This window comes from Dromiciops gliroides, chromosome 1 (assembly GCF_019393635.1).
Source record: "Dromiciops gliroides isolate mDroGli1 chromosome 1, mDroGli1.pri, whole genome shotgun sequence".
NCBI classification, from domain to species: domain Eukaryota; kingdom Metazoa; phylum Chordata; class Mammalia; order Microbiotheria; family Microbiotheriidae; genus Dromiciops; species Dromiciops gliroides.
This window is the reverse complement of record NC_057861.1, coordinates 136,085,357-136,112,278: the sequence shown is the minus strand read 5'-3', so window position 1 is coordinate 136,112,278 and position 26,922 is coordinate 136,085,357. Positions and strand designations below refer to the sequence as shown.

General features: G+C 33.5%; 1 protein-coding gene across 42 annotated transcripts in view; it reads left to right on the top strand.

The window, feature by feature from the left end:
* Positions 1 to 26,922, top strand: part of RIMS2 (regulating synaptic membrane exocytosis 2) — an 821,964-nt gene that overhangs the window by 524,913 nt on the left and 270,129 nt on the right. For 27 of the 42 annotated variants that reach the window (XM_043983450.1, XM_043983385.1, XM_043983377.1 and 24 more), the window contains 2 exons: positions 17,315 to 17,494; positions 18,416 to 18,525. In XM_043983450.1, the coding sequence (XP_043839385.1) occupies positions 17,315 to 17,494; positions 18,416 to 18,525 (290 nt within the window). Of the gene's footprint in view, positions 1 to 17,314; positions 17,495 to 18,415; positions 18,526 to 19,289; positions 19,323 to 26,922 lie in introns of all 42 variants that reach the window. The other 15 variants (XM_043983649.1, XM_043983341.1, XM_043983323.1 and 12 more) reach the window with 3 other exon arrangements.

The following is a 26,922-nucleotide window of genomic DNA, read 5'->3' as shown; positions in this document are numbered from 1 at the left end:
GATTCTTTGCCAGATATGGATTGGACTAAATTTCCCATCGAGGTCCTTTTTAAAATCTAAAATTCTGTTAATATTTTAGTTTCATTTTCCATTTAATTTCATAGAGTTAAGACTTTCTAATTAATAGGTATCATTAAAATTGGTTTATTCTTGGTAAGAGGACCTAGCTGGCAATAGGTAGAGTATTGAGGCTGGAGTCAAGAAGACTCATCTTCCTGAATTCAAATCTGGCCTCAGATATTTACTAGCTCTGTGACCTAGAGCAAACCACGTAACCCCATTTGCCTCAGTTTCCTTAACTATAGAATGATCTGGAGAAGAAAATGGCAAACCACTCCAATATCCTTGCCAAGAAAATCCCAAATAGGGTCATGAAGAACCAAACACAACCAAAATTCCTGAACAACAATAAAACTCCATGCTAAATGAGTAGATAAAGCTCCTACAGATAAATATACTCTAGAGATTATCCTCAAATACAATTGCAACTGCTTTTACTGTTTCTTTTACTTTAAGGTCATTTGACTGAGATTATAAGTAATAAATATCCACTTTCCTGAAGGCTGAGTAATAAAAATAGATAAACTTATACTACATTTAAAGATTATTTAATTTTTCCATTATTTTTATACCTTAATTCCTTCTCCATATTCTATGATGTAGTGACATTGTCCTCCTTGCTTTTCCTAGCACAACACACTCCATCCTCAGATTCTGACCATTTTTACTAGCATCTCCAATGTATGGAGTTCTCTTCCTCCTCACCTCTGCCTCTCAGTTTCCCTAGCTTCTTTCAAGTTTTAGCTAATATCCCATTTTTGAATGAAATTTTCCCTAATCCCCTTTAAGGCTTGTGCTTTTCTCTGCAGTTATGTCCAATTTACCTTTTATATATCTTGTTTTTATAGCTATTTGCTATATGTTGTCTCAAATTCAATTTAGTAAATATTTATTAATTGCTTACTATGTACCAGGCAATATGGCAAGCTCTGGGAATACAAATAAGAAGAGGAGAGATAGTTTCTGCCCTCAAGGACTTTATAATTTAATGGGGAAAGACAACACAGGAAAGGAAGCTAAAAATGGGGGCAAGGGAGAAGTGGTCACCAGAAGATACCTTGAACTGGAGTTGAAATCAAGCAAAGCTTTATATGGAAAATTGAGTTATTTGGAAGGTTGTGCACCCTTTATAAAGGAAGGCTCTTTGAGGGGCTGAATTTTGAAATATGAGTCAATCTGCATAGTGATGAAATTTCAGGTGATCTGAATATACTGAATATAATACTGAAATATAAAATAAAATATATATTTAATATATAATATATAAAAATATAATATAAAATAAAAATACTGAAACTTGGCTCGTTGTTCAGTGAAGTCAGGATGAAGTATAGCTACAGATGTTGTCTCCCCACCCTTGAGAGTAGAGACTTGGGTTTTTCTTTGTTTGTTTTGAATTTCATTGTATCCCCAAAACTTACAAAGTGTTTGGCATTTACTAACTACTTAATAAATGCTTGTGGACCTGGCTAGAACTAGGTCTCAATTAGTGAAAAATAATCTCTCGATGTAGTGGAATATATTGAAATTTTCACTATTTGAAGTTATGATTATTTTAAATATGGTAATTGGTTCCTGCCCAAAGGAAAATTGAAACATCTAATATTGTCAAGAAAATAGTTTCAACCTTAGAGACCCCCTAAAAAAGTCTTGCGGACCCCAGGAGTTCCTAAACCAAACTTTGAGAACCATTGTCCAGACTACTCTCTTCTTTCTATGCAATTTTGGGTCAATCAGTAAGTGAAGGACCCCACTCTTCTCTCCTCCTCATCTCACATGACTCAGATGTTTTACCTCATTATTTCCTTCTTCAACTCTATATCATAAAGAGGTTACTTTTCTCCTTGTCAAGGTAAGCTTTTCTATAGAGACTGTTCATCCCATTCCATCCTATTTTAGAAAAATTGCTTCAGCTATTGTTCTAACTCTCAATGATCTTCAGCCTTTCTCTAGATAATGCTTTTGTTTCTCTGTCACTTGATATTGTAATGATTGGAATGATGCCACCTACTGGAGCCTTGCTGTGGGAAAGCTCCACCATGAGGAAAATGCCTCAGAGGGCAAGGCCATGTGGCTTTTCCTTGGCGTCAGGAAGTGGCATTTGCTCATGGGTGCTGTCTCTCAAGGCTACCAGCCAATCAACTTGAGGAGCCTCCTATTTTCTGGGAGGAGACAGGAAGGAGGAAAGAGGGCCTGTGCGAAGAGCTCTCGCTCTTTTTGGGTTCCTGACTTGATGGTGGTGGTGGCGGCAGAGGACTTCACAGGAAATTTGAGGAAAGATAGGAATGCCAGGCTGTTGGAATTCTGTTCTCAATCTTTTTCTTTCTATTTTTCAATAAACCCTTAAAAACCTAAACTTGTTTTATCAGTGATTTTAGTCAGTTTCCCCCAAACTGGGGGAACAGATTAGAATCCACATTTAGAATCTTAAATTACACAATATGACCATCCTCAATAGCTATTGTTCTATTCTTTCCTTCATGATTAAACTCCTTGAGAAAGTTGACTATAATTGGTTCTATCACTTTCTCTCACTTTTTTATAAACCCACTATAATATGGCTTCCAATCTCAACATTCAATTGAAACTGTTCTTTCCAAAATTATAATTGTCAAATCCAATGGCTTTTTCACAATATTCATCTGTCTTCATCTCCATGCAACCTTCTACATTTTTGATCACCCTCTTCCTAGATGTTCTCTTCTGTCTGGATTTTCATGGTTCTCTTCTTTCCTGGTTCTCCTACCTGTCTGACAAAAGCTTTTTATTTTTCTTTACTAGCCATGCCTACTAGCCATGAGTGTTCCCAAAGGTTCTATCTTATTCATTCTTCTGTTCTCCCTTTTTTACATTTTCTCTTAGTGATCTCATCAGCTCTCAAGGATACAAATGTCATCTCTATGCAAATAATTATCAAATCTATTAATTCCAACTCCAAGCTCTCTCCTGACCTATGAAGTCACATCTTCTATTCCCTATTGAACATCTCAAACTAAATGTCCTCTAGACATCTTAAAGTCAAGATGGCCAAAACTCAAGTCATTATATTTTCCCCAAAACTCTCCCCCTCTCATTTTTCCATATTATTTTCAAGGGTACAATGGCCCTCCAAATCATCCATGATCTAGGTGTCACTCTTGACCTCTTCACTTTCACTCATGCCACATAGCTGATCACTTGTCAAATCTTAGTATTACCTTCACAATATCTCTCAAGTACCTTCATTTTCCTCCCAGTCACATATCTGTCTCCTTTGTTTTCCCTATCATTTCATGCATAGACTATCACAATGACCTTTTAATCTGTTTCCCTGCCTTACATATTCCCTTACTTCAGTACATTTTCCACTATTCTTTTCAAGGGTTCTTTCTAAAGTCACCATGTTACCCCCACCCCATTCAGTAAATTTAGTTAGTCTTCCCTATTCCTGTTCAGATTAAACCATCTTTTCAAGTATTGTATACTCTACTCCCTTACAGATACTCTACAATCCAGAGATATTGCCCTTCTTGCTGTTCCTCATACAAGTGTAAAGAATTAATTGTTATTTGAGGTTTGCAGAGCCCTAGTCCTAGGCCAGTGCGCGCCTAGGCATAAAAACCTCAAAGAACAATTAATTCTTTACACAAGGAAGTCCATATATCAGCTCTATGCCTTTTCACTGGCTATCCATTCCTGGAATACTCTCCCTCTCAAGGAAACCTCTTGAATTCCTAGCTTCCTGTCAGTCAATAAGTATTTATTAAATACCATATGTGAGGCTGTGTGCTAAGGGCTGAGGGTACAAAGAAAGACAAAAGACAGCCTCTGCTTATAGATGCCACTTGTCCCAGCCCCCTTAATGTTAGTATCTTCCTCTCAGAGTACCTAAATCACTCAGAAGAGTTTGGCCTAGCTACCCACACAGAAAAAATCCAGAAGATAACAAATATTTATTGTCTAATTAATGATATACAGTTGAATAGATAACCTACAGATCCCATCTGTATGTATGTGTGCATGTGCGTGTGTGTGTGAAAGAGAGAGAGAGAATGAATAGTGGGTTGGATTGCTGAAAATGGAAAAGTACTTTTAATGATGCCAATATTCTTCTTGAAAGGGTCAATTTTAAAAAATACAAATATTCTACTAGAGCTACAAAATGGTTATGTCTTGGAACACTACACTCTTCAACGAGTTGAAGATAAATCAAAAGGCAATTGGGAGATGTGTGGTATACATGAGCAGGAAGTAACATGCTACAAGAAATACTGTAAATAATATAAAAGAATTGCATGATAAAAAAATTAAAAGTTCTATAAACATGACAAAATTAAAGAATAGTTGATGAATGGTTCAGAAGCTCCATTAATATAGTCACAGTATCATGAGAACTCAAAGAAATCCCCCCCAGCATGTTAGATGAACACTTCTTTGTAGATTAATAGTAGTACAGGAATAAGTTACACAGATTGGGCAGCTGTAGGTGGTTTGCAAACTGTACTGTATAAAGGTGAACCCACATCCATAAGATTATAGATTTGTTTATTTCAATTTGAGGAATAGTGTCCTAACAGCTAAAGCTTTTTAAAAAATGCATATGAAGGGGCAGCTAGATGGTGCCATAGATAAAGCACCTGACCTGGATTCAAGAGGACCTGAGTTCAAATCTGGCCTCAGATGCTTGGCATTTACTATCTGTGTGACCCTGGGCAAGTCACTTAACGCTCATTGCCCTGCAAAAATACAAAAACAGAAACAAAAACAAAACAAAAACCTACAAAAACCCACAAAAAACAAAAACAAAAACAACTGCATTTGAGTTCTTTGGGATATAATAATTTCCTCATCAATAGAAATTTTTATATTAAAGACTAGATGACAACTTTTAAAATATATTATAAACAATTCATACTTTGGGTAGTAGCTAGAACTCTGAATTCACTTCTAGTTCTACAGATCTAATACTGAATGATTCTGTGATTAAAAAGAATACTGCCTGTTGTGAACTATCCCAAGTTGCAGGGTGCCATTTCATTTGGACTGTACAAACAATGAAATCCAGGTGTCCATCTAAGGCAATAGAGATAGAAGTCATGTTCACAGCAAATTGTATAACTATTTATAATTGGCTTGATAATTGGGTTTTGGAAAATGTGCTAGATTAAATAGCCTGCATTAGGAATAACAGAGCTAGCTTCTGGAGATGGATCATTTAAATCTTTAATGGCTAACATTTATATAGTGCTTTAAGGTTTGCAAAACACTTTATATATTTTTCTCATTTTAGCCTTACAAGAACCTTGTGAGCTGGGTGCTATTATCATCTCCGTATTTTACATTTGGGGAAACTGAGGCAGACAGCAGTTAAGTGGCTTACCTTTGGCCACACAGGTAGTGAGTATGGATTTGAACACAGGTCTTTCTGACACCACATCCAGTACTTTATCTAGCTGCCCTAGAAGTTCAAGTTAGGAAACTGCAAACTTCCTATAATTTAGCCACCGGAGGAAAAAATCTTTAGAAGTACCAGTAAAGATTCTTTTTTCCTAGGTCCATGAACCTATGGAGATCTTAGAGCAAGAGGAAATTATAGAACCAGATGTAGAATTGGAAGAAATCTTAGAGATAATTTATTCTAAACATTTCATTTCACAGATGAGGAAATGGAGAGTAAAGTAAAGGTCACATAGGTAGTCAATGGCAAAGTCAGGATGTAAATGCATGTCTTCTCACTCTAAATCTAATGTTATCTTGTCATTTTTCAAATTATGATGCAAAAGAAGAATTTACTATACAACAGGTGCCAGGAAAAATGGGGCTCTGCCCCAGGTTGGAGTCATTCATATGTACTCTATAAGAAGATTCTAAATTAATTGACACCTAAAAACCTTTTCAAATTGACCATTATCAGTTATAACTTAGATCTTTTTAGCATATATTTCAGACAGGAATATGAAATCTGATTTTAAAGATAAGAGCTAAAAAGGGCATCAGGAAAGAATAGGAAACAAATAAAAAGGCCTAGTTCTTATTTTTTATCAATAAGTGAGGAACGTATCCATTCAATTCAGTAGATGTTTGCAGGATCTTTAAACCTGTTTTTACATTTTTCCATTATTTTCAAAGAATGGGACATATATCACTGGAAGAGAGCCATTAGGGTGATGTTTTGCTTTATCAAATTTAATCCTTTTTATAGTTAACAAAAAATAAGTAGAATGGACTTAGAATACATTTTACCTTTCAGTCAATTGCATGACTATAGAGATGTGGTCTACTGTAGAATATCTTTTGCAAAAGCCTGCTTATTTTTGCCTCATACCTTCAGCAAGAATGCCTTCAATATGTGTATAAGTTATTTATTCTCATAAATATTTTGAAAGATTGAAAAGCAGGCATATAGGTCAGTAGTTAGTGATATTTTATCAATCACCTTTATGTGATTTCCCCCCAAGTATTCAGTATCCTCCCTGTTTTTAGATATGTTGAGAATCAATTCCTTCATGCCTTCAAAATTATTGACAAGTAAACTAGAGCATTTTACTAATTCAGAACTGCATAATAGATTCAGCACAAACAATACCATCTGAGAAATATATGACTAGAAAAGAATTTGGAAAGGACCCACTAACATCTATACAACAGAAAGAGATATATAGAGGATAACTTCCAGCATGTTACATGTACTATATGTGGAAAATGTATCAGAAAACATAGACAAGGATCTGTAGGATAAAAAGTAGTCACATTGTCATCCGTACCATAAGGAAACATGCCTATATGAATATGGTTGGAATTACACAATTATCGAAGTATGACAGAATCATTATTTTACCACTACTACTATATGCCCTCTCTTACCCCACCTTAGGTGTTTTCATGTTGTGCTTAGAGTAAATAACCTTAATAACGTAAAAGAAGAATTGTACACTATTTTTAGGAACTGGGTTCACAGGGAAAGAAAAAGCATGTGTTTTCTCTCACAAGCCAAGTTAGGGCACAAGAATTCAGGTCCAGAGAAGAGAAGTAGAAGAAGCAAGAAACTAATAAGTGAAAAAGTGCTAGGATCTTCTGGTAGCATTAGATTGTAAATGATGAAGTTAGAGAGTACATTTAATATAAACTTTGGATCTTTCTCATTAGCAAACACAAGTTTCTTTTTAGGAAGGCCTTAATAAGTCTGTTGAGTTTAATTGAAGAAAAGAGTTAAGGGGCAGCTAGGTGACACAGTGGATCAAGCACTGGCCCTGGACTCAGGAGGACTTGAGTTCAAATCCGGCCTCAGATCCTTGTCACTTACTCGCTGTGTGACCCTGGGCAAATCACTTAACCCCAATTGCCTCGCAAAAAAAAAAAAAAAAGAGTTAGGTCACAGGGTATAGGAGATTTGAAGGTCCACAAAGGCATTGATAGATATCTTAAATTAATCTATAGGAAAACATTCTAAGCCACAATTCAGTGAATGGGTTTTTTTTCAAACAAGCCTCAATTTTATAATTATCTATCAAAATCAGCATTTTAAAAAGGTATTTTTCGAGATGCACACAAAGTATGTTTTTTTAATAAAGTATTTTTTATTTATTTTTTCCCGTTACATGTAAAGATAGTTCTCAACTTTTGTTCATATAAGCTTTCCAATTTCAGATTTTTCTCTCTCCGTCCCCTCCCCTAGACAGCAGGTAATCTGATATAGGTTTTATATATATATATAATATTAAACATCATGTTATAAAAGAAAAATCAGAGCAATGAGGAAAATCCTCAAAATAGAAAAAACAACAGCACCAAAAACAAAAGAAATAGTATGGTTCATTCAGCATCTATACTCCACAGTTCTTTTATTTTTTTTTCCTGGATTTGGAGATCCTCTTCCATCATGAGTTCCCTGGAACTCTTCTGTACCACTGCATTGGTAAGAATATAGTCCATCACAGTAGATCAACACACAATGTTGATGATACTATGTACAATGTTCTTCTGGTTCTGCTTATCTCACTCATCATCAGCCCATGTAAGACCCACCAGGTTTCTCTGAACTCCTCCTGCTCATTGTTTCTTATAGCACAATAGTATTCCATTACATTCATATACCACAACTTGTCCAGCCATTCCCCAATTGATGGGCATCCCCTCAACTTCCAATTCTTTGCCAACACATAAAGAGCAGCTATAAATATTTTTGTACATGTGGGTCATTTTCCCCTTTCCATGATCTCTTTGGGAAAAAGACCCAAAAGTGGTATTGCTAGGTCAAAGGGTATGCACAGCTTTATAGCCCTTTGTGCATAAATCCAAATTGTTCTCCAGAATGGTTGGATCAGTTCACAGCTCCACCAATAATGCATTAAGTGTTCCAATTTTTCCACAGCTTCTCCAACATTTATTATTTTCCTTTTTTGTAATTTTAGCCAATCGGATAGGTGTCAGGTGGTACCTCAGAGTTGTTTTAATTTGCATCTCTCTAATCATTGGAAATTTAGAGCATTTTTCATAGGGAAATAGATAGCTTTGGTTTCTTCATCAGATAAACTGCCTGTTCATATTCTTTGACCATTTCTCAATTGGGGAATGACTTGGATTCTTATGAATTTGATATAGTTCCCTATATATTTTAGAAATGAGGCCTTTATCAGAAGTACTGGCCATAAAAATTGTTTCCCAGTTTTCTGCCTCCCTTCTAATTTTGGATGCATTGCTTATGTTTGTACAATTTTTTTTTAATTTAATGTAATCAAAATCATCCATTTTGTATTTTATGATATTCTCTATCTCTTGTTTGGTCATAAACTGTTTTCCTTTCCAAAGATCTGAAAGGTAGACTATTCCTTTCTCTCCTAATTTTCCTATGGTATCACTTCTTATGTATAAATCATGTATCCATTTTGACCTTATTTTAGTATAAGGTATAAGATGTTGGTCTATGCCTAATTTCTGCCATACTATCTTCCAGTTTTCCCAGCAGTTTTTGTCAAATACTGAGTTTCTATCCCAGAAGCTGGAGTGTTTGGGTTTATCAAACACTACGTTACTAGTGTCATTTACTACTGTGTTTCTTGTGCCTAGCCTATTCCATTGATCCTCCACTCTATTGCACACAAAGTACTTTAAATTTTTAAATGATTAAAATATGCAATAATCTCTCATCTTGACTTCTATACTTCTGACTTTGCTAGTTAAGGTCACTCATTTTGAAGGTGGTATTTTCTATCAGCATATGGGGGATTTATATAACTATTTCTTCCATATAGTTGTAGAATAGGTTGGAAGTCTTATTTTCTTAATTCCACATGTTAATCCATCATACTGACAGTTCTAGTTCACTGGAAGCAACCCTAAAGAGTTCTTCTTCAGGAGTGATAAAAATGTCTCAAGAAAAATAAAATGAAAGCTGACCTATATAAAGCTTTGAGGTAATATTTAATAATAAAATCATAGTATCTTAGAAATAATAGGTGTTAATAAACAGTTTTTAAAGGATACATACGTGCAAATTATTCTGCTAATGTAGAATCTAGAGTCTCTGTAAACAGACACATCATTTTTACTCTGTACTTGCACTCTCAAAATGACATAAGTAAAGCATCAATTTATCCCAAAAAATAAAGTGAGTTTAAAAAAATAAAACTATCTTGGGCAAACACATATTTTCTTTATAATTCTTTTTTTTGGGGGGGGGGGAGGTTGGCAGGGCAATGAGGGTTAAGTGACTTGCCCAAGGTCATACAGCTAGTAAGTGTCAAGTGTCTGAGGCTGGATTTGATTTCAGATCCTTCTGAATTCAGGGCCGGTGCTTTATCCACTGCGCCACCTAGCTATCCCCTTTTCTTTATAATTCTAAAAGTTATATAGGAGAAACATTCTTGTAATTATATATAAATTATTTATACTACCTAAATTTTCGAGGAGAAAAAACAGGCCAATGTTATGGTGTCAACAAATTATAAAGTACTAAAGAACAAAAGCAATGTTGTTTCATTTAAGTAAATCCAGTACTTAGAATGGTTTCACTTGCTCTAGGTATATATTGTCTATTGAAAAAAAATGCAAAAGACTATGCATTAACAAAGTCAAATACATTATATGATGAAACATAATATTAGTTAATGTAAAAAGGAAGTGGGATGTAGATAGAGAGCTGGCCTTAAAATCAGCAGTGCCCAGGTTCAGGTCCAACCTCTGTCATATATTGGCAATATGAGCCTTGCCACTGAATTTCCTACTCTCTAAGTGTGTGAATTGCAAAGAACATACTGACTTGTGTTGGTACAGGAAGTTCCTGAGCAGGAATTCCCTATGTTAGTGAAATCACAGTCTGGTAATATACAGAAATATGTATACATGTCATATATGAAATAATATAGCATTGTATAGTGAACACAAGCCCAAAATGATCCTTTTACATTTACAAGTTCCAGCTTTCATCCCATAGGCAGTATTCAAATTAGTATTCAAAAAGGAGTGTGAAAAAATAGAAAGGTTGGAGTCAGGATTAATTGGAGTTCTAGCTCTGAATTTAATACTTAGGCAAGTAATTTTTTTTCTTTGAGTTTTTCTATCTGGAAAATAAGGAAAAAATACTTGTATCTCCATAGGGTCATCATAAAGAAAACTTTGGATTAAGTTTAAAACACTTTATAAATGAGAATCTTTATTACTCTATTATTATAAATGAGAATTGGTATTACTCTATTACTTAGAGGAAGATTACATAAAATAAAACATTAGAGCAGGAAGAGACCTTAGAGCTAATCTAGTCTAAACCATTCATTTTACATATAAGAAAATTAAGATCTGCAGATACAATTATCTCAAGGTCCTGTAAGTAGTAAAATAGGTTCACTAAACATGCATGTAACTATCCTAGGTGATAGACATAAAAAGATGAACTAAACCCTATAGTCTTTCCTGCTTCAATGAGTTTTATATTTAATAGGGACAGTGAAATCATGTGTACTAATAATTGTAACTTCTAGCTTATGTGTTAAGGAAAGTAGGATGAAGGAGATGGGATCTGAACTGGGTCTTAAAGGATGAGAATGTCAATAGGAGGATGTAGGGTTTGGAAAAATTCATGATAGATATATAAAAAGGTTCAGATCCTATCTCCTTCATGCTACCTATCAAGTTTATCAAGGAAGTAGGCATGACATGACTGCAACATATAGAGTGTGAAGAAATATACCAGAAAAATAAGGTTGCTAAGAAAAGATCACTAAAATAAAGTAAGACACTGCATAATTATAAATATTAATAATGAAGAAATTAATAATAATCATAAAGACAATTTATTTTATGTTTACTATGTGCTAGGCACTGCTCTAAATTCTGAGGATACAAAGAAAGACAAAGACTATGCCCTGCCTTGAAAGAGTTTACATTCTAATGAGTAAGAAAACATGTAAACAACTAAATGCATACAATTTAAGTAAGACATAATCTCAGAGGTAAGGTAATAATAACAAGAGGGAAGATAATCTCATTGAGGGGGACCAGGAAGGTAAAGGGGCAGGAAACATCACATGTATAAGTTCGAATTTGAGATGAGTTTTGAAAGAATCAAGCCAGGTAATCTGGGACATAGACTTGAGGGGAGGAAGTCATTCACGGAACAGGGAACAGCTAGTGAAAAGGTGCATAATTGGTGGATGGACTATCTGGTGTAAGGAAGAGCAAGAAGGGACATGTATCTGGATGCAAGGTAGTAAAGTTTAAGAAGCTGGCAAAAATATGATAGGACCAAGTTATGGAGGACTTTAAAAGCCAGAGTATTATATTTGATTGTTTGGACAATAGGGAGCCACTGAAGTTTACTGAATTGTGTGGGAGGGGAGAAGGTGACATGGTCAGTTCTGAACTCTAGGAAGATCATTTCAGAAACTGAGGAGATGATCAACTGGAATAGGGATAAATTTGAGGAAGGGAAACCAATCAGAATACCATCTCAGTAGTTCACACATGAAGTAATGCGAATCTATATTAAGATGGTGGCTCTGTGGGCAGGAAAAAGAAAATATATACAAAAGGTGTTATGAAAGTAGAAATGATAAAAATTGACAACTGAATGAGTATCTGAGGTGAATGAAAACAAGAATTCAAGCATGAAATCTTGGTGGTGAGCCTGAATCACTTAGAGGATAGTTGTGGCCTCAAAAGCATTAGGAAAGTTTGGGAGAAGAAAAAGTTCAGGTGGAGGGGGGCAAGAATAATCAGTTGTTTTTTCACCATGTTGATTTTAAGATGTCTGTGGGATATTTCAGGATGAGATATTCAATAGGAAGCAGGGAATGTGAGACCAAAGGTGAAGTTAGAGGCTGGATTTAGTAGGATCATCTGCACAGAGATGATAATTTAATCCACAAAAGTTTATGAGATAACCAAGAGAAATAGTTCAAAAGGGGGAGAGAAGAAGGAACAGGATAGAACCTTGGGGGAATACCCATAGTTAGTGTGTATCCTAGATGAAATTTTTGCAAAGAAAACTCAGAAGATGAGACAGGTAAGAAAGAGAACCAGAAGAGACAAATGTCACAAAAACCTAGGGGAAAGGGTGTATTATAAAGAAGAAGGTGATCAAGTGTCAAAGTTTGCAGAGAGGCAAAGAAGGATAAGGATTGTTAAAAAGCCATTAGATTTAGCTATTTTATCACTTCTGAAGAAGTACTCTTTAGTGTTACTTTCAGTGAACTAGAACTGTCTGTATGATGCATTAATTTGTGGCATTAAGATCATTGAAAACTTTGGAGAGGGCAGTTTCAGTTGATCGATGAAATTGGAAGCCATATTGTAGGAGTTTTATGAATAATTTAGAAGAGGGAACTGGAGGCAACAATTGTAGACATCTTTCTCAGGAAGTTTAATCATGAAAGAACGAAGAGACATGGGACTATAGCTGGGGGGCAGGGGGAGAGTATTTTTCCTAGTGTCAAAGTAGGCTTTGGCAGTACTCAGCTAGAGAACTGTTGTTGTTGTTGTTGTTGTTGTTTCTAATTTGTTCTCAAAGAGGACCATGACATCAGGGAGGTGATATCATGACTTGAAATGAATGGGACTTAAGTGAGGAAAGGCTGTGTTAAGTCACCAGCCTCACTCTCTTCTCCAGAGCCATCTGCATCCAGTGGGGACAGAGAGAGAGAGAGAGAGAGCGCCTGGAGAACTAAAGAACCAAGGAAAGTAGATCAGGGAATAAGGTTTATGAAAATTAAATTCCCTAATGTGCAAGGTGGTTGAGGCAGTTTCAAGTCAAAACACCCAGGGGAATCTACATCAACAGGGACGGAGTCAGAAAGTAACAGGAAAATAAGAGGGGGGGGGGGAAGACTGAAATTGCTAAATATCTTAGGAGAAAGAAAATTCAGTTAAATATCTAAAACACAAACAGATAAATCAACAGGAAAGACAATAAAACAGAAAGGAAGACGTCAGACATTAAGACATCAAAATGAAGCCAATTATCTCTGAATAAATATTTCAAGACAAAGGACATCAAATTAACACCTGATAAGGTAGAGTGTCCTACAGTGAGACATTCCTTAATGGTTGAAGAGAGAAAGAGAAATAATTAAAACAGAAGTTAAAATGGAAAAAATGGAAGAATTTATGCCCTGAATAACACAATTAATTAGCAGAATAGAAAAACTTGAATCCACTGTGCAAAGTCACTCCAACAAAATGCAAAAGAGAACTACTGATTGGGAATTCAATTATATAAAAATGAAGGACAATCTGGAAAAGAGATGGAAAATACAATGATACTTAAAAAACACATTTCCTATACAAGCGAAACAAATCGATCTCAAAGACAAGATGTATAAAGACTGTTTAGGATTGTTATTAGTCTTATAGTCATTCGTAGTGAAGCTAAGAAATGTGCTGAAAGCCTATCTGAAGTCTTACTGTTTTGTGGAAAGTCATATAGTAATTAAGAAATCTGTTATTCTTTACTCTTAACTACATGGCTATATTTTTTATCCATCTTAAACTTCATAGCTTCAGGATGAGAGGTTTAGAGCTGGGAAGAACTTTAGAAAGCTCCACTCATTTTGCATATGAGGAAACTGAGGCCTAAAAGTGATTTATTTTCCTCATGGTAACACAGGTAGTTAACTGTAGTGATGTTATTTTAATCCAGTGATTTTGCCATTTCACAATGCTAAATCTCAGTTTACTATTACTCCAGCCTATGAAGATCTCTTTATATCCTGACTCTGGCATTAAATACATTAGCTATCCCTCTCAGTTTTATGTCTATATGCTATTTTGACATCTATGTCAATAAGTGGTACAAATTCACCAACACAAGCCTACATGTCTTTACTCAGCTGGAGTTTAGAATAATCAGAAATATAATTCAATACCTAAAGGGAAGTGTAAACTATTTGAAAAATGAGACTGTAAAATGCTATCAAATCTCAGTGTAAAAAGCAAGATTTAAATTAATAAAATCCTACATATATTAAAGTTGTCCTATCTCTGGCCATAAGAAGTTTTTCTTTTCTTTGTCTTACTCTTCAATTTCTATTACTCTAATTCTAGTGTTTGTGAGCCAGGGCTCATTCAGAATTTCAGATTTTATGCATACTTGCTCATTCTGTAGCTCACCTAAGCCCTAGAACTGTTACCCTGCTTGACTTCTTGCTTTTTTGTTGAAAAGAATACTAGATGTAAGTAAGCCTAAGTAACTTTGGTATATAGTCATCAATTTTTGTAATGAGCCTAGATCCCTAACTTTCTAGGGGCTTTTCTAATCCCATTGTGGGAACAGTCCTATGATTTATTTGATTTTTCCCTGAGTTCTTCAATTAATAAAACTGCCAAGAACATGCTATCTATCCAAAAACCATCTAATTTTGGCTTGGTAAAATGTGTATACATGTGTAAGAAAATGTGGAATTAGTCTTATTGCCTGTTTTATTTTTATTTTTCCTTTTGAGTCTCAATTGTGTTATCCCCTTTGATCTCTTCTCCTATTTAAAATGGGAGGATGTACTTAAGTTTTCTGTTACATTTTTCATTTTATTTATTATTTGCATAGTGCATCAAGATGTATACAATGTTTTAAATATGTTAAATAATTTGATCCTCTTTTATTTTAAATATCATGATAACATTTTAAAACCCATAGAATATATTGAAACTAATAAAACATATGCAACAGTTTCCTAACCATTATGTGTTTGTGTTTCTTCAGTTACAGAATGATTATAGTCACATTTCCAATTTTCTATTTAATAATACCACAATATGAAAATATGGCATGCTTATTACAAACTAAAAATTAAATTTTTAAGTTTGTATACTCTAAAGAAGTATATGAAAACTTAATTTTCTTAAATGTATTTATTATCAATTGAAGGAAAGACATGTAAAGAGATTTATGTAAAATCATAAATTAATTGAGTGAAGTTAGAATATTTAAAGAAATATTCTCTAACATGTTATTTGTATACATATAACTGTCTTAATATATTAATATTTTGCATAAAGAAGCTGTGTGCATTTGTTTTTCTTTTGTAAAAAGTATTATTTAAAAAGTTAATTTTAATAACCTTTTTGTTTATAGACATGTCCTCCATTATATTGCTACAACTGATATCACCTCTCATCCACAACTGATATCACTTCTCACTAAGTTATTAATGTATTATTAATCAGTCCCAGCAATCGGCTCTGTCTGATTCAGTTCAGTTATGCTGCAATACTTACTGCCCTACCCCACATCAGTGATCCATTGCCAATTCATTTCCCTCCCTTTACCAAACCCAGACTGTGATAATTGTTCCTATGGCAACAACCCCCTGAAATGTTTTGACAGATCTAATGATATTCATTGGAGTTGCCATTTAATTATCATATATTAACACTTTTTATTCCTTCTTTCCATTTTAAATTACTATTTAATCTTAGGAGAAATTCTAAATTACAGATTTTAAAAGATTAAAACATTAAATCTTTTTGATAATTTTTACTTAAAGTATAATAAAAGTTGACTTAAATGTCAACATAATGACTTTTAAGTGGTAGTTAGCTAATATAAATGAAATGAAGAAAGAAATATGTTGTACCAATCATCTAATTTTTCATGGTATAGAAATATATTCTATGAATATCATTACTTTTAGGGAAACTTTTTCTCATCTTTTTTCACTTTTATAGCTTTTGTTACTTTATAGATGACTGAAAGAATTTGTAGTTAACAGTGCAACTCTTTTACAATACTACTTATGCATTTCATTTTGTTCAGTTTTTTGTTGGGGACATGATTTAATTTCAAATCTATATGAATTTCTACTTGTGAATACTAACAAGCTATATTATAATTCTACTTTATGTTGTTCTAAGCCCAAATCTCCTTTATTGGTACTGTAAACAGGTTGAATTGTGTATAACATTGCCACTAAAAAGCTTATATCACATGATTTTTAAGAAAGATTAGGATCTGGATTTGGTTTTATGTGTAACCAAACAGACCTCATCATATGAAAAGCAGCACACCATTGAAATATAATAATCTTATCAGATTACCCCGATGTGATTGTAGGATATGATAACGGTTGTAGCTGACACAAATTGACTAGTATCTATCTATCTATTTATTTGTCTATCTATCTATCTATCTATCTATCTATCTATCTATCTATCTATCTATCTATCTATCTATCTATTTATTTATTTATTTATGGTGTGAATCAACTAGCCATGACTTCATGCATAAACATGACTTTCAGACTTAGTTTCTCTGAAAGGCCATGTTGCTTTTTCATAAACATAATTTGGTTACATTGTACTTTGAGATTTCATCAGTATATTCTGGCTATGCCAAAAGACTTTTGATAACTTTGTTGCTTTACTGATTACACTACTTTAGCAGCTTGGAAAATAATGCATATATAGTTCTTTTCCTCCCCAGCCCACCTGTGCAAGATTCATGGGAGAGGACTGTGCTATCACTGAACTCTTTCAAATATTGTAGATAATGCTTAATAAAATTGAGTTCAGGAGCAAATACTAGATAAGTTATTGTCCTTTCTTATGTCTAAGCAACTTTTAGGACCTTCAGTCAAATTTGCTGATATTTAGTTGAAGGCAGAACTTGGATCATTAAATGCCCTTCAGAAGCGAAAGGTTGCTCAAAGATGTTGAAAAATAATAGCTCCTTTATGTGCTTCATAACTTTTAACAGTTACTTTTCTCAAAATCAGTTTAATGCATCATAACTTAACAAAAAGAAGAAGAGCTAAAGGTCAACTGAGCTGCTTTTTGACTAACATTACAGGAATTGTGAAGCAGCAGATAGACAGCCATATCACAGATCCAGATCAACAGAACAACGGCCTGTCCTAGAGCGGACCACCTCCCGCTCCAGATCCACTGAACGTCCTGATACAAACCTCATGAGGTCGATGCCTTCATTAATGACTGGAAGATCTGCCCCTCCTTCACCTGCCTTATCGAGGTGAAAGACAAATCAATCAGACTAACCTCCCTTTTGCCCCTCCAACACACCATTTTATTTTCCCAGTGGCTAATTGGTATCTCTTATCATCTTTGGCTGATCACCAGTAGCAATAGATACTAACCCCTTCAGTGTAAACACACTATTTATATTCAGTGGATATAATAGTGTGTAGCTACCATTGTAATTTGTTTATTAATTGTTTGACTACATTTGTTTTGTGATTTCTCATTTATCAGGAGTCCTGGTTAATTTCCCACATAAAGCACATCATAACCATCATGTTCTTCTCCTACAGAATGAGAAATTGTTTGTGTCCATTAGACATCGCTTATGGAATAGTCATCATAATAACATCAAATGAAGCTATTTTTAAAACTTTCTTACACTGATACTAATTTTATGTATTAACTATTATCTTTTCTGAATACATTTTAAACTGTTCACTGTTTTATTCTAAGTTCCTGAATTATTTTACAAATGAAATCGATTTCATATGAACCTGCATTTCTGTCTGGACCAAAGAAAAAGGAGAAAGTTAGAGTAGTTTTGGAGTCAAGTAGGAAGAAAAATAAAACATCACCACAATTCTGAGCTACAGAATTCTCCTTCTGCTTTCATCTAGTTTGGATGTTAATTTTGTAAAAGTAATTCCATTAACTTTGCTGTACTAGTTTGTGTGCATGTGAGTGTGTATGTATGTATACATATCAACACACAACTATATTAACATATTTGGTATTTAGATGTTGGTCATTATTTTATTTTTTCCTTTTAGATAGTATTTTCTCTTTTGAATCAACAGCTAAATCTCTTTAAATTAGCATTAATAAATATATATATTACCAAATTCATTTTTAAAATCTCACATTTATTTAGTACTGAGTACTCATGCTATGTATTTTTTAATATATGTTGTAGGTCTCATCCTCGTACTGGGTCTGTCCAGACAAGCCCATCAAGTACTCCAGTGGCAGGACGCAGGGGACGACAGCTCCCACAGCTCCCGCCAAAGGGGACCTTGGAGAGAAGTAAGTTTTATTTCAAATTATGTCATTTAGGAAATTCCATTGGATTCTAAGGTGAATAAAGATTTTCTTTACCCTTTTGAATTAATTTTTAAAATGGCCTTTATCATCATTTATGTTTGTATTGGTATGTGATTCATTATTTTTGGCAAAATATTTTATTTATTATAAGTTATATAAATTTTCCTATTTAGATCATTTTGAAAATGTTATATGCATCAAAAATAGGAAAAGACAAATATGGATAATATTCTTAAAGGTTGAGTTGAATGGTAGTTTTATTACTATGAATAAATTTGAATACTTATTGTTAGTTACAAGTCAAATCAATTTTCATACAACTGCAAAGGAAGATTAGCTGATGTACAACTATGATGATCCTTCTCAAAACTGGAGTGTCAGAAAAAGGTAATAATTAACATAAGAATAAAACTGCATGTTGTACTGATATTTAATGCTATCATAGTTTGGCATAAGAACCACTATTTATACACACACATACATGATACTCACACACTATAAATTCTTGACTCAAAACAATTTTGGAAATAGACTATAATAATAAAGTATCTAACTCATTTATTTTACTAAATAATTTGGGAATCTTCATTTGGTTAGTGGATGTGACTTGCAAAATATATTGAAATGCCCATATACTTATTTTCCTTTTGAGAAGCTGCATACTGTGCCTCTATATATTTCTGTTGTTTTTAACCCCTGTGCTTTGGTTCCCTTTTTTGTTTTGTTTTTGTTTTATTTTTTCCTAGACAATGGAGACAAGGAGATAGAACCTTATGAAGGTCTGTACATAAAGGAGGGTTTGTTTTGTGCTGAAAGCCTTTTTTGGGGGGCTGTGTAAGCAAAAATAAACCCAACTGCAATTGATGTTCCTTCATTGTATAGACTTTTTTAGTTTAGTAAAATTATTTTTATGGCTTATGGTCAACCATTTTTAACTTTTATTAAGACCAACAGGTTAAAATGTTTTTTTTCTCCAGTAAATTTCACTTTTAATCAGAATTCCATGTTTAGATTAAGATTTTAACCAAAGATATCAATTGCAGTCTGTGTTTATGTCATTGAGGGTCTATATTTATTTCAAAAGTATCTGTCATCAATATTTCATTTAGTATTTGTGATATTATTTCAGGTATCAAATTTGGATTTAAAAATAAAGCTATAAAACAAGTTTTACTTTAGCATATATTTTCTGCATCATTTTTCCTGATGCACGAGAATGTTTAGCAATATAAAAGCTAATTTTATGTGAATATTTTATCAATACTCAATTATAACATAAACAGATGAATTTATTAGAAATTAGTGGAATTTACATAAATAGCATTTTGGTATTGTATAATTCTTGGAAGTTAAGAAAATATCTCTAGTTTTTGAGAGGCTGATCATACTCTTTCAGTCAAGAACACTTAATTGAAAGGAGAAAAGGTATGTTATAGCTGATGATTAAAAAGTGCTATTAAAAGGAATACTTCTATTTAGGGAATATTTTTAGGATTTTCAGTTTTATCTTGATAACATATGAAGAACAAGTACAATCATAAATATGAATATGTTGTATTTAAATGAATATTTTGCGTGTAGTTGTGACTTTTTTGGGTTATTTCTAAGTAGATACTATGATATGAATGGTGGTGCTTTTATGACTAGTGTTCTGATATGTTACCATATGGACAGTATTTTTTTAACAAGAATAAGTTGTGCAGAAATTGGAGGCGGTGTGGTATGGTGGGATAAGTGCCATATTTGAAATCTGTCGACTTGTATTAAAAATCTAACTTTGCTACTTATATGACCTTGGGTAATTCAGTTGAACTTTCTGCACACCGTTTCCTCATCTTCAAAATGAAGGTGTACTAAATGCCTTCTTCATCTTAGCTTCTAGCTCTAAATCTAAGATACTATGCCATTTTTTTTTTACTTTGCAACTGAAAGTGGCAACTTAAGAGGCCTATTAGAAAGACTACTGTTATAAATATAGGTATATGTGTGTGCATACATATGTGTGTACATATATTGAAGATATAAGTACATACTATATGTGTGTGTATGGAGAGAGAGAGAGAGAGAGAGAGAGAGAGAGAGAGAGAGATTGAGATTAAGTTTGAGATTGGTAGAAGGAAAGGGAGAAGGAGGAACCAATGTGTCTTAATAGATCTGGGAACTAGCCTTGGAGTTAGAAAGGTCTGTATTCAAGTCTACCTTCTGATACATGCTAGATATATGACTATGGGCAGTCACTTAACTTTTGTTTCCCAAGCAGGTCTCTAAAAATTGCAGAACAATTGCTGATCTTCATTTGCAGAGGGTTTTCTCACTAAAAGTTCCTTGCACTGATGAAATCACAAATCTATATATATGTGTGTATATATATATCTATAGTAGTAATTTTTTTCCTCAATACCATACTCTGTTGAATGAAGTTCCCAAATAAACTTTTCAAATTATCTCCAAAAGACCTTGGAAAATTCCATTTTTAGTATTATTTCACAGTATTGGTAGTCACTATTGAAATATAAGGAGTAACAATACTTTGAAAATTAATCATATATTATTTTTTTTTTAAATTAATTACTAAAATATTCAGAATGTGGAATTATATTAAAAGGTAGTGGGGGGATTGAGTTTCTAATGAGATTTTCAGGAGTTTCTTTTAACATTTGGTTCTTATAAGATAAACTTTTAGCATGTAGTATCAAAATTATGACTATTAAGAAATGTATTTGGGGGACAGAGAAGCTATATGATACAGTGACAGGCCTGAAGTCTGGAAAAGTCATCCTCCTGAGTTCAAATCTGGTTTCAGACACTTACTAGCATGTCACTTAACCTCTATTTGCTTCAGTTTCCTCATCTGTAAATTGGGGCAAATAATTGCACCTCTTTCCCAGGATTGTTGTTAAGATAAAATGAGATTATTGAAAAACACTTAGTAGAGTACCTGCAACATAGTAAGTACTATATAAATGTTAGTAATTATTTATCATCATGATTATTATTATGTAGAAAAACATCTCCCTTCTGTTGTACTTTATCATATGTATGTATATACATATTTATATATGTATAAATATAAATATGTGTATTTATACACACATTGAGAGAAGAGAGATTGATTTACTTTGAATTCTCATATTTAATGGTCTTCATTTGGGATTTCCCCTTACTGTTATACAGCTATCAAGCATAATTTAAACTATAATTAAGCCTCCTTGAAGATCACTTGCATTCAAAAAATTATTCTGCAAGAATGAATTTTTTTGTTTATGTGCTGGTGATATTTCTTATAGAAATAATTAATTTTGAACTTTGCATCCAGAAGTCTTTTTTACTATACTATACTCCTTGCTAATGAAGGTTCTTTTTTCATCACTATAAGCTCCTTAAATTTCTATTTACATATTGTTTTTATATTTTGAAATTTTGAAAGACCTGTGCACAGTATTTTGTGACACAGTAAAATATATAAGTTCCTTGAAAAAACTTTTTCATTTTGTTTGTTGTACCTCCATTACCTAGTACGGTGCTTTGCACAGAGTAGTTACTTAATAAATGTTTGTTAAGTTGATTTTGATTTCTTCAGCATCAGTACGCCCTCCATTGACAAATCACACTATCTCTAGTCCCATTCCATATATGCCCATTTCTCAGAGGATTTATCCAGAAACCTTCATTTTGTTTTTTAGTGTCTTGGGCAATCTATCATTTCTCAATCTACATACATAATTCAATTCAACTTAAATTGAGCAAACATTTTAAAGTACTCACTATGTAGCAATACAGAGACAAAATGAAATAATCCCTGTCCTCAAGGAGCTTACAACCTATGGTTGAGAAATAGAATGCATGGATAAGTAAATGTCAGTATATAAAGTTATGTAAAGTAATTTCAGGATGGAAAAATAGTAACAATCAAGATTATAAATCGCTTTGTGCAGGAGTTGATAACTCTTAATACACATTTTCAATTTACAAATTATGTTAATGTTTGCTCTCATAATAATAAAATAGTGTTCCTGAATTAAAATTTAGTCAGAAATTAATTTGTTAATTTATGCTAATTTGCCTCTAAAAACAGTACTCTCAATGAGTAGTTTAACATTAGAAAGTAACATTTTAACTATAATTTAAGGTCAAATAAATTAAGTTTAATAACTTGTACACAAGGGAGGCCAACCAAAAATGAATGAGTCAGTCAATGAGTATTTATAAAGTGCCTATTAGTTACCAAGCTCTGTGCTGTGGGGATATAAAGAAAGATAAAGACAGTACCTATTCTCAAGGAGCCCAGCATTTAAGGGGGAAAACAACATGTAAACAAGTATGTCCAAATAAGATATGTGTAGGGAAGGCATTATTAAGGAGGATTGGAAGGACTTCTTATAGAAGGAAGAATTTTAGCTGGGACTTGGAGGAAGCCAGGGAAGCCAGGGAAGCCAGGAGGCAGATATAGAAGGGGAGAGCATTCCAGGCATAGGGGGCAGCCAAAGAAAATGATCACATTGGGAATATGGGGTGTCTTCTTCCAGGAACAGCAAGGAGGCCACTGTCACTGGATCTCACATAGTATGAGAGTGTACGGTGTAAGGTTGTTAAGGTAAGAGGGACAGGATATGAAGAGGTCCAATAACAAACAGGATTTTATATTTGATCCTGGAGGTGATAGGGAACCACTGGAGTTTTTTGAGTGATTCTTGAGAGGGGGAGGGTGACATGGTCAAATGTACTTTAGGAAGATGATGTTGACAGCTGAGTTAAGGATGTACTGAAATGGGAAGAGACTTGTGACTGCCAGGTCAACAAGCAGGCTCTTGAAGTAGTACAGGTGTGAGGGGATAACAGCCCATAACAGGGTAGTGTCATTGTGAAGAGAGAGAAGAACTGTTAGGAAACTAGAATTAACCATCTTTGGCAAGAAACTGGATTATTAAGTGGGTGGCATGATGGGAGAGTGAGGGATCAGGGATACAGAAGGTATACTGGATCAGCTCAATGATCCTTTCCCCCAGGATTTAAACTACCACAATAGCAGTAAAAGAGGCATTTATTTGGGTGGATGGAGGGGATTAATCCATCAAAGTAAGGTCATGTTATCACTCCTTATATGAGCAATTAAATGTTCTCTTATTTTTAATGGGTTTATTTTTCTTCAAAGTTATTTCAACAACTGAGTGTAGAGACTTCCTTCCAACTCTCCATCATTATTTCAGTAATCATGTTCATTATTAAATGTTTGAAGTGTGGTTATTCAATCCCTGTTACAATCAGCCTGAGGTATTTTAAAGTTGTAGAAAGCATATGATTTCCTCTTTGTAGGATTATGGTCATCAATAAGCATTTATTAAGTGCCTACTAAGTGCCACACAGTGTTAAATTCTGGGGGCACAAAGAAAGGCAAAAAACAACCAAAATATTTTCTTTGCTCATTTCCCACTTTTGATTTTCAATTACTTGTTTAAATGGACCACAGAAGCCTCATTCTTCTATAGCATAAATATTTTCTTTGGTTAAAAAAAAGAATTGGTAGACATTAAAAGTGACAAGCACCAGATGACACCATAAAGAATAAAATGGATTATACAAGATGTCCCAAAAAATTCAGTGCCCTTTTAAGTTCTTAAACTACACTAAGACCTTTGGAATATCTTATATTTTAAAAGTCAGATAAATTAATCAATCAATGAACATCTATTAAGCACCTCCTATGTGCCATGTAGTCAAATCACTAAGCACTTATTAAGTATCTATGATGTGCCAGGTATTGTGCTTATTACTGGAAATACAAAGAAAGGCAAAAAAAACAGACCCTATTCTTAAGGAACTTACATAGTAATGGGGGACACAATAGGCAAATTATGTAAAAATGAGATATATTGGAAATATTATATACAACTATGTACAAAAAATATAAATTAGAGGTAATCAAAAGAAGAAATATAGTAGCATTAGGGGGATAAGGAAAAACTACCTTCAGACCATAGGATTTTATCTGAGATCTGAAGGAAATTAGGGAAATCAGAACATGAAGATGAGGAGGTTAAAAATTCCAGGCATGGGGGACAGTCAGTAATACTACACAGAGTTCAGTACTGGAGTATTTTGTGTGAGGAACATTAAGATGGTCAGTGTAACTAGTTCACAAAGTACTTGGAAAGAGTAGGATATCCAGCAAACTGGAAAGATGAAGGTTATGAAGAGTTGTAGAAACCAGATTTTTTTATAGGTAATATTGGAGGTAATAGGGAGCCACTGTACTCTATTGAATAATGAGGTGACATTTTCAGAAGATTTCAGCCAAGTGTAGGATGGACTAGAGTGAGAAGGACTTAAGACAAGTAAACCAGCTAGTGGACTATTCCAATAATTCATTTGTGAGGCATTGAAGCCCTGTATCAGGATGGTAGCAACATCAGAGTACAGAAAGGGAATATACAAAAGATTTATTAAGGCAGAATTGATGGGAACATGGCAGCTTACTAGATATGGGGAATGAGGGAGAATGAAGAGTCAAGGATGATAAATAGATTGTGAGCCCATGTGAATTTAAGCATGGTGGTGCCCTTGCAGTAATCGGGAAATTAAGAGGAGGAAAAAGTTGTGGGGTAAGGAAAGTGAGTTTAGTTTGGGATATAGTGAGTTTAAGATAATCTCTAATAATACTAGTTAACATTTATATAGCAATTAATATGACTGGCACTTTATAATTATCTCATTTGTTTCTTGCAACAGCTTTTAAAGGTAGGTGCTATTATTGCATTTTATTGAGGAGGAAAAGGAAGCAGAGAAGATAAATGACTTGCCCAGGTTCACACAGCTAGCAAGTGTGTGAATCAGGATTTGAACTCAGATCTTTCTGACTTCAGGGCCAATGGTCTATTCGCTGCATCACCTAGCAGCCTAATATACAGTTGGAGATGTGATAATGGAGGTCAGGGGAGAGGATAGGCTAGCTATTAATACATCTAAAAATATTTACCTAGAGATAATCTTATCCATGGAAGTTTGTAAAATCACTGAAAAGAAAAGGCGGCACAGTACAGAGACTGGGGAAAATGGAAGAACAGTTAACAGATACACAATCTGGATGAAAATCTAGTAATGGAGACTGAGAAGGATTTGTCTGAGAAAGAGGAGGAAAATCAGAAGTGGTAACTACTGGTCTTACAAGGATTAACTAGAAACAATTTTTTAAATTTCATCTCATTTCTAAAAATCTTTCCATGATATATTAAAAGTTTTCTACTTCTAATGTATAATGAATACAATGTAAGTTTTCTTTAATGGTGGAGATATTCAGAGTTATGATTCAAAGAATCAATGATCATTATACTTTATAATTTCACAGTGAAGTTATTTAGAATACATTGTTGATCATGTGACTATTTTCATAAAATAATTTTAAATTATCATTATTTGATGTTTACAATTAACTGGATTCCAATTCATAAAGGTATTTTTGTGATTTGTAGTTTTACAACTTTGAGGAATATCTTGTATTTTAACTATAGAATATTTTCAAACAATCTCTATAGTTATAGGCATTTTGAGTAATTTAGGAAAAATAATAAAAGAAATCTAGACTTAATAGATCTTAATTAGAATATTTGGTAAAGAACTAATGTTACTAGGTAAAGAACATTCACATTTATTTTTTAAGATCTTCAGTGGTTAGAGGCATATGTATTCTTAAACAAAGAAGTCAAAATGAATGCCTCAGTTTTTAAAAATAAGATGTCACTAATAATAGGGGAAACGGGGAAAATATAATTAAAATATTTTTATAAATGCAGAGGAACAAAGCAGTTCCGTTTTAGTCATATTGCTTATATTATATGATGTCACCTTGTCAAAAGAGTGAGAATATTATCATAGTTTGTTATGTAACTTCAGCAACTTATGTGTATAGCAATATCATATATTTCTAAAATTCCTAGATGCTGTAATTCATTTATTCAAAAGCAGTAATATAAAAGTATGTGGGAATTCTTGTCTTTGTACAAGGGAAATAGCATCTGATTGCAAAAATTATTATTGTTATTAGATACATTAGATTTCTTTTTCTATTTTGCTTTAACTCTATGTTCTTCATTTCAAGTTGATCCTTGTATTTCAAATTATATTAATGTACACTAGAGTATATGGAAAAGCCGCATTAACATTTTCAATTTCCTTTCACTTAGTATTTTGTTTTGTTTCATATTTTTAGTTGGAGTTATTTTGAAACTCAACTTTTAAAAAATTGACAATTCAAAGGGACGTATATGTTTTTGGAATAATGGTGTGTCTGTGAATGATGTGTGAGTCAGTGGAGTCACAAGTAAAAAGCCTAGAACAATATATTGATCTTTTCCCTTGTTTTGGTCATCAACCATCTGCCTGTTG